Source organism: Sinocyclocheilus grahami, unplaced genomic scaffold (assembly GCF_001515645.1).
Source record: "Sinocyclocheilus grahami isolate Dianchi unplaced genomic scaffold, SAMN03320097.WGS_v1.1 scaffold25.1, whole genome shotgun sequence".
NCBI lineage: Eukaryota > Metazoa > Chordata > Actinopteri > Cypriniformes > Cyprinidae > Sinocyclocheilus > Sinocyclocheilus grahami.
In genome coordinates this window covers 4,711,345-4,720,480 of record NW_015505204.1, presented here as the reverse complement: position 1 = coordinate 4,720,480, position 9,136 = coordinate 4,711,345, and the positions used below count along the sequence as shown (strand labels likewise).

The 9,136-nt window shown below is 37.0% G+C and overlaps 1 protein-coding gene across 1 annotated transcript; it reads right to left on the bottom strand.

Annotated features, from left to right (window-relative positions):
* Nucleotides 1-5,339, bottom strand: LOC107565597 (synaptogyrin-3-like). Its single transcript, XM_016250860.1, has 4 exons — nt 5,167-5,339; nt 3,228-3,462; nt 2,227-2,372; nt 1-513 (listed from the first exon to the last, which is right to left on the bottom strand). Exons 1-4 carry the CDS (start codon nt 5,266-5,268, stop codon nt 295-297), a joined length of 702 nt encoding a protein of 233 aa, XP_016106346.1. The 5' UTR covers nt 5,269-5,339; the 3' UTR covers nt 1-294.
* Between the last annotated feature and the right edge of the window lie 3,797 nt (nt 5,340-9,136).

Below are 9,136 nucleotides of genomic sequence, written 5' to 3'. Positions count from 1 at the left end.
AATGCTTTACTAAATAAATAGCACGTGGTGATTTTGACAATTATTTGTAGCCGAATGTAAAACATTTGGGTAGGCAATCACAATCAACCCAAAACATCCATCTTTGCTCAGGTTAAAGTAAGACTACACATTATCAGACTGTATTATAGTGCAGACTACAGAAGGTGAGCATCATCCCCTCGCCACCCCGTTACTAAAACGCGATACGATACGATACATTTAGCTAACATTGACGGCAGTCTATACTCTGTCCTTTAGCGCTGCTATATTCCTTGCCTTCTGACTGGTTGTGGATTAAAATGCAGGTGGGATCTTGTATCCAGGGGGGCGGGTCTCCACGGTTTCGATGAGCGGTGGACTCTGGTAAGCGTTGACGGAGATGGTGGTCTGACCGATGACGTCGTTGGAGGGGTACGGCTGCTTGGGCGGCTGGCCGGCGATGTGCTCGGTGGTGAACAGTGTCATGTCAGTACCGAGCAGGAACCTCTGAACGGTGCACACCGTAAGGCCCGCCTAGTCAGGGTAACCAGGATTATGCAAATTAGTCTGATTAGCATGTTAGTGAGAAAGACAATCATGCTTATGAGGTATCAGCAAGAGTTAGTTGGAATGCTTGAGTTAACCAAGTTTCCTTGTAAACGCACAAGAAGAATATCTTTTTATTCTACTTGATCTAGAAGTTAATTCTTATAATTGTGACGGAAAAAGTGACTTTAATCAGAGTATGCAATATATGTAATGTTATGTGAATGCCTGTGTTAGCGTCTGGTGTCTATTTTAACCCATGTTTTTATGGAGTTTTTGTAAAGTAAAAATTGTAAATTTCATATATCTACTCTGACTAAAATATATTGCTTCCAATTAAAGAAAAAACACTTGAGGTAGGTTAATGCAAAATATTTTTTGCATTCTTTCAGTTTTATAGCAATCATACTGTGTCATTATACATGCTATAGTCATACATCTACTGTATATACAGTGGCCAAATGTCTGTGCACATTTACACTATTGTTCAAAATTTTGGGGTCAGTAAGATGTTTTAACGTTTTTGGAAAAAGTATCTTAAGCTCACATTTATTGGATAAAAATACAGTAAAAGTTGTAAAATGTAAAAAAAAAATTGTGAAAAAATTTCAATTTAAAAATCATCATCTCTTATTTGAATATATTTTAAAATGTCATTTATTTTTGTAATGCCAAAGCTGAATTTTCAGCAACCATTACTCCAGTCTGAAGTGTCACATGACCCTTTAAAAATCATTGTGCTGCTTCATATTTTGTGGAAACTGAAATAAATAAAAACTCTTGCTGACTTCAACATTTTAAACAGTAGTGTATATTTTCAAAAATATAATCAATTATTGAAAGCAAATTCGATCAAAAATTTACATTTCATTTATGCTATATTACGTAAAATCACTTTTTAACATTGACCACTTCTAATAATTGGCCAATTAGGCACAGTTATTATTTGAGAAAATCTTAAAATATTGGCTGGTTAGTTGTGATGGCAGATAAATGTATATCATTAGAATATAGTATATGTATACATATATAGTGAAGGTTAATGTCTATAAAGCTAGGCTTCATAATAACCAGCAATAACATATTTTTAATTATATAAAATCTTTAGAAATTGTAATACTTGTTTTATCAACATTTATGACACATTATAATGTTTATTATAAATCTAGGTTATTATAGAGTGCACACACTGTATACTCTCAGAGAAAAAAGTAGCTGCCACTGGGGTGGTACCCTAATGTACAAAAGCTAAAAGGTACACCTTTGTAGCTTATTTACTCCTAAATGGTACATATTACACCTTTAAATGTAAATATTAGTCCTTTAAAAGTACCTATTAGAACCTAAAGTGTAAACCTTTTGAATTGCCCCAGTGATAGATTTGTGCCTTTTTTCTGAATGTATTGACCATATTGATAGCACTGTTATCAAAATGTCAAAATGTTATTGATTGTACTACTGTCAGACTAGCATAGTTTAGTGTGAACTTAGGAGTAGTACATGAAATCTACATCTACACTACTGAGAGACTGTTAGGCTGTTTGGACAAAAGCCTCTGTTTATCCTCCATAAAGGCAGTGTTCTTAAACCTGTGCACTGCTAGCAGACATAGATACGCCTGAAACACAAACACCAATACTGGCGGTCAAATATGAAAGTAATTGTGATGGTGTACTGTATGTATAAGATGGTGTGTCTTACCCAGGAAAGGATGGAGAAGAAAGAGAAGGCGATAGCTGCTCGTGCTGCGTCTGACGCCTGCTCCAGCGGCAGCTCCTTAGGGGAAGTATGACTCCACTGACTGGCCAAAAAGCAGAATCCTACAAACCAAAGGAACGTCCAGAATCCTAAAGAGAGGAGATTGGAAAATGTGGGGGGGGATTACAAATGTATTCTTCAAAAAATTATTTTTGGTTTATTTTTCCCAGATACACTACATTTCATTATCATACAAACATATTGACAATTTCAGCAATTGGGTCTATAGAACAAATCAGATTTGTTATAGTTAACTAAAACTAAAAACGTATATACTAAACTAACATTAAATATATACACTATATTATATACTAAAGCTAAAATCTTATATAGCATATTTGTTTAACATAATTATTACTTCGAATAAAATAAAGGCTAACTGCAATCAAATAATCAGTTATTATTTCAGATATTTGCCAAGGCAGCATTTCTCATTTTTAGTTTGATGTACTAAAATAACTCGAACTGAAATAAAATTGCATTAAAAAAACTATGTAGACATAAAAATACATCTAATAACACTGAAATGAGTTACTGAAAGTTTAGCTAAAATTAAAACAAAAATGGAAAATAAAAACGACTTCAAAATATTAACAAAAACTATTACAGTATATCAATTATACTACAATAACACTGAAAAAATTCATCTCCCCAGCCAGTTTATTATAAACCTTTTCATTGCTATGACAGCCTGTACTAGATATTTCTCACTCTTTGTGAAGATATAGAGTAAAAATTTAATAAAAGTATGTATAATTTAATTAATAAAATGAAAAAACGAACTAAATAAATAAACATTTCAGATTAACTTTTGAATGGTCATCAGTGGCCATAAATGCACAAGTAAATGAAAATCACTGACTGGATGTAATTGTGACTGCATCAGAATAAACTAATTATCATCATTCACAAAATAACAATGATTCATGACTGAATATTTTTACCTGAAAAAACCATCTCCAACAGCACTGCTCTCTTTCTATTTTTAACACTGCTGATCTGGGGGAAGTAGACGTCCAGGGCCAGGAAGAAGACGCAGGCTAAGAAAGCCACAATTCCTATAGCGATGCCGTAGTTACAGGCGTCTGCGTTCTTATTAAAGACACAGTGCAGTCGCTCACTGCCCATATTCACATAGCCCTCATTTATTATAGAAGCAAAGACCACCATGGAGAAGATCTGGAGAGAGTCAGTGAAAAAAAGACACGAGTCACAGCAATAGGTATATAAACTTCATCCCTGGTCGGTGTTAAATTAATAAAACCCCTTAAATTATTTGCATTCTCAGAAGGCATCTAAGTGAAGCTTTTCTTTTCTTATATCATGCATGCTAAATGGAAGTGACACATCATTCTTTTGCTGATGCCGTGTTATGCATTTACCAGGAAAGAATTTCATTTACACCTTAGGGAGAAAATGTGGCTAATTCACACTAATGCAACAGATCATGCACAACCACACGGTCCACACCCTCAGACAAGAGATCCCCCAAAAAAGTGCACATGTTGTGTAGTGTAGTGTTTGTTGGAGTAACAGTAAGAGCAAATCAGTAGCAATGCTCAGTTATTGTGGTGCCATGTGCTATTTTTGGCAATGAAACCCCATAAACTGACGCATACATCACATCACATAGTCGTCATAGAAACAGCTACAGCTGCTTTTGTTATTGGCTGGCTAGATAAAACATTGTGTTAAAGGAAGACACAACATCCAACATGTCTCTAAACATGCCTCAAAGCTCTATATCTGACCCTCTTTTGTTGGCGTGACCTAATGTACTCAGGTTGATTCAGTCATATTAAATAACATACCTTGAATAAATCAGTTAAGTACAAAACATTTTAAAGTGTATGGAGGCTTTTTAAAAGTCAAAACACAATTTTCCTCCGCCCTTAGGCACAGATCTGGTAATTGGTGTGCATTTATGAACATATCAGTCTTCCGTGAAGTTAATACAGTAAGTTAATTTATAGTTCAAGCTCACTTTGTCATTTCTGAGAAAGACCATTGGCTTTGAAAGTTTTAAAACAGTACAGTATATGGTTAGTATCCTATAATACAGTTTTGATAACTTGGTTAGTTACTACAATAAAAAAAAATTACAATGTTTAAGGAGATCTGAGATTAATATTTTGTTATTTTGTTTAAAAAAAATAGTATATTTCAATAACCTAAACCTCTGGTGTTCCATTTGCATATGGAGAAAAATTGTCTTTTCTCATAATAATGCTGACTTTATGACAACATGTTTAAGTTTGAATGTCAATGGTACACATTTATTAGCACATTACTAATCATAAAACTTGACTTTTGTTATTTATTTTGTAATTGTAATGCACAAATGAAGCAAGGGTTCTAACACCAGTGACAATAACACTATTACACTATTGATCAGACTAAAATCAATATATTATACACCAATGGCATGTAAATAAACCAAGTGTTTATTAAATAAGCCATGCCAAGTGTGCCAAGGTTTATTAAATACCTAAAATCTGTTAAATATCACTGTAGTCTATTATTATTATTATTATTAAAGTTATGTATTCATCGCCATATTTTAAGAATGACCCAAACATTGCAAGCAGTGGCACTACAGCAGTTTTAAATCTGCGCGCACGCAATGCGTGCGTCACTACCACAGCAACATCTGACGTGCGTCCACCTAAAGAAGACAGCGTCCTATAACACCCAATCGTTACATTAGACGACTGCAGACGCCAATTAAATGCTAAGCAATGAAAATATACAAAAATAAAAACATATAAAACGCGTGGTGGAAAATCATCGTTGTTAAAATAGTCGCTCGATCATTAAAAGGGAAACAATAATGGCAATACATCATCGTATCAGTCATATTTCATAGAAGTCTGCTGTTCTTACCCATGCCAGGACTCTTAGGATTGTCTGTGGTTGTTTGATGAACGCAATCAGATCAAAGGCCGAACCGGCTCGGCCCGCTCCAAACGAGCCCGCTCCATCCATCCTCCCAGAGGCGCTGCTGCTGCTGCTGCTGCTGTGAGATACTCTGCAGAGGAGAGGAGAGGAGAGCTGAGCGCGTGCACGAGCGCCTGCCCTGTCGTGCACGCCCAGAGTCGAGCGCGCGCCTTTGATTCATCTCAGTGACTCGAATCTTTTGAATCAGTTGAGTTGACAAAAGCAGGTTCATTGACTCGGTCAGTGTTCCAGTGTTGCCAAGTCCGCGGTTTTCCCGCGGAATTGGGCTACATTAAAGGGATAGTTCACCCAAAAATGCAAATTTGATGTTTATCTGCTTACCCCCAGGGCATCCGAGATGTAGGTGACTTTGTTTCTTCAGTAGAACACATTTGATGATTTTTAACTTTAACCGTTGCAGTCCATCAGTCTTATAATGCATGGCAATGGTAACAAAATCTATGAGAGTGAAACAAAACATACACAGACAAATTCAAATTAAACCCTGCGGCTCGTGACGACACATTGATGTCCCAACACACGAAACGATTGGTTTGTGCCAGAAACCGAACAGTATTTATATCATATTTTACCTATAATACACCACTATGTCCAACTGTCTTTTGGGCGCGCGCACGGCATCACTAGGCTCTGGCGTAGTTTACGTTAATGGGTGTGTTGATATCCAGCCGAAGAGCAATCAACCATAACTTCAGGCGAGCAGGCTCAGAAGTTGGGAATACGTGGAAAGTCACCACTCCCGAATGAGTTCGCGCGAGAAAACGTAATCTTTTAGTTTTAAGTCGGTTTGAACAATCCGGATAAGCGCAAGTAAGTACCATTTTGATTAGCCGTCGTACCTACAATGTCTGTGCACTGTGTAAACAATGAGTAACGTATACGTGCGAGAGATCACTTCCGGCGCTTGCGTAAACTACGCCAGAGCGCATACACACCTCGCACATGCGCGCGCCCAAAGACAGTTGGACATAGTGGTGTATTAGAGGTAAAAAATGATCTAAATACTGTTGGGTTTCTGGCACAAACAGATCGTTTCGTGTGTTAGGACATCAATGTGTCGTCACGAGCCGCAGGGTTTAATTTGGATTTGCCTGTGCATGTTTTTTTTTACTCTCATAGATTTTGTTACCATTGCCATGCATTATACGACTGATAGACTGCAACGGTTAAAGTTAAAGCGATTTTTACTGAAACCCCCCCCCCCAGAACTCTAGAAATTGAGTTTTGGGCTTTGTTGTGGAAAAACCTTGGCAACCCTGCAGTGAGTGTCCGTTTCCTACACCAGTAGATGGCAACAAGTCAGAGTTTAATAACCCCATTTATCAAGTAACAAATATGCCTCTCAAACTTTCTTTTGAACTCAACAGTCAACAAAGTGGGATTCGATGTTAACACTAGCCTATTTCTGTTAATGGGGTGGTCGCCTGTAACCGTAGTGACGTCACAGCGAAAGTGGATAAAAGATGGCGATTTCCGTAACACCGGGAAGTCGACTTGACGTTTTTTTTTTCAAACCAGTCCGACTTAAATTTTAATAAACGAAAAGCGGGTTTAACAAGATTTATTTTTAAAGGCAAACGTGTGGCCATGCATAGGCAACAAAACAATTGAAGCAGCACGGGTAGAAGACACGACTGGATCTAAATCTTCTGTCATACAGTATGTTATGCAAATTTAACATTTAATAGAAAATAAAATTATTTAAAGCAAATATTTTATAAATATAAAAAGTAAAAGTAAAAAGGCCGTTTCCCAACAGTTAATAGTCTCTAAATCAGATCACTTTATCTTCCATTTTTTTCACCTGCGGGGTATGACTTTTATCCAGCAGCTATAGAAAATGATACCAATACTGTAATAGCCTAAATAAATTATGAATTTCAATAACGTCCTTATGTCATTTTAAAAATTATGATGAATGAAAAAATAGATTTTAATGCTTGAAAAGGCTTCAGCATCCCCACGAACCTACAGGTCAAACGAGAATAGTTTAGAGAGTACACTCTTAAAAATAAAGGTGCTTCACGATGCCATAGAAGAACCTTTTTGTCTAAATGGTTCCATAAAGAACCTTTAACATCTGAAGAACCTTTCTGTTTCACAAAAGGTTCTTTGTGGCGAAAGAAGGTTCTTCAGATTATAAAAAGGTAAGAAAGAGATGGTTCTTTAAAGAACCTTTGACTGAATGGTTCTTTGTGGAACCAAAAATGGTTCTTCTATGGCATCGCTTGAAGAACCTTTTGAAGCACCTTTATTTTTAAGAGTGTAGATGGACGCATGGATGTTAGTGTATTATAATTTTATATATATAAATTGTCTATAAAAACTATTTGCTTATGATTGACTTGAATATAATTTCAAATGACTAATAAGAAATTCTGGGGCCAGTTACATAAAAGGTTTAGACTAGTCTTACAAGTTAGTCATCTCATTTTTTTTTTCTTTAAGACTGGTCATTTGTTTTAAATTTGGTTATATAAACACGTAGATTAGTTAGATTAGATTTTTTGAGCAGTGGGGTTATCCGAGCCTGCTTGAATGCAGTGGGGAAGGTGCCTGTGAGGAGAGATGTATTGATGATGTGTGTGAGTGTTGGTAAAAGTGAAGGAGAGATTGCTTGGAGGAGGTGTGAGGGGATTGGGTCTAGAGGGCATGTTGTAGGATGGCTGGAGAGCAGAAGTTTTGATACCTCTGTCTCAGTGAGGGGACAGAAGGAGAAGATGGGAGTTTTTGGAGTGGGTGGGGTTGGTTTGAAGTCCTGTGTGTGTGGGGCTGAGAATTGGCTACTAATTGTTCTGGTTTTGTCTGTGAAGAATGTGGCAAAATCATCAGCTGTTATAGAAGTGGTAGGAGGTGGTGGAGGGGGACAGAGGAGAGAATGGAACGTTTTGAAGAGATTACGTGTGTCTGGAGCGCTGTTGATCTTGTTGTGGAAGTATGAAGATTTGGCAGTATGGACTTCAGCAGAGAAAGATGAAAGCAAAGTTGGTTAGTTGGTCAGACTAGTTCTAAAGCCACTGTCTTAACACAGAGGTTAAGTTTATGCAACTGGCCCCAGGTTTGGTGTTTGCAGTTGAGATGTTTGTAGCCTGAGCAAGCAACTCTACATTCTTTGATTAATTAAAATCAGTGCCAGCCCTACCTAATAAGCGATATATGAGGCTGCATGGGGCCCCCACCATGGCCACCAGGGGGCCCCGTGTTAGGAGTTCAGACAGCAATCACGGGAGTAAACTACAATCTTAAATATGAGAGTAACAAATAATTGTGGTTTGTGACTCACATTATTCCTTACTGCGCATATACCGTAATACTCCATATGGTGGCAGTATAACATTCTGAAAAACATTTTCATTTTACAGCTGAGTGATTACTTATAGGTATGGTCCCCTCAATTTTTTTTAAACCACTAAGTGACTTCTAAATGTATGAATTGTTTTACATTGCATTCATTGGATTCCTTAGAACCAACTTTAATTTTCTGAGCCATTTTTGTATTGTAGATCTTTTTGCATTGACTTTTAACTAACTGGTGTCATGCGTGATTTTTAATGAATGTATGAAGTACTGAATGTAGACTGCACTAGCATATATTTAATAATCTCTCAGGATGTTAGTATTAACTTACATTGATTTGATATGCTCCCTATACAGTTCAGTATGTTTCCTAGGCATGCAAGTCATAATGAGACTTCTTGACATAGTTATGAAGTTGCAATTTTAGTTTTTTTTAATGACCATGGAGTTAACACAATTCTTGCATTAACATTAACACACCCTCTCTCTCACTCTCTCTCTCTCACTCTCTCTCTCTCTCTCTCTCTCTCTCTCTCTCTCTCTCTCTCTCTCATAGGCGTGTGTGCGTCACCACCGTAGCGGTTTCTTCTTCTGTGTC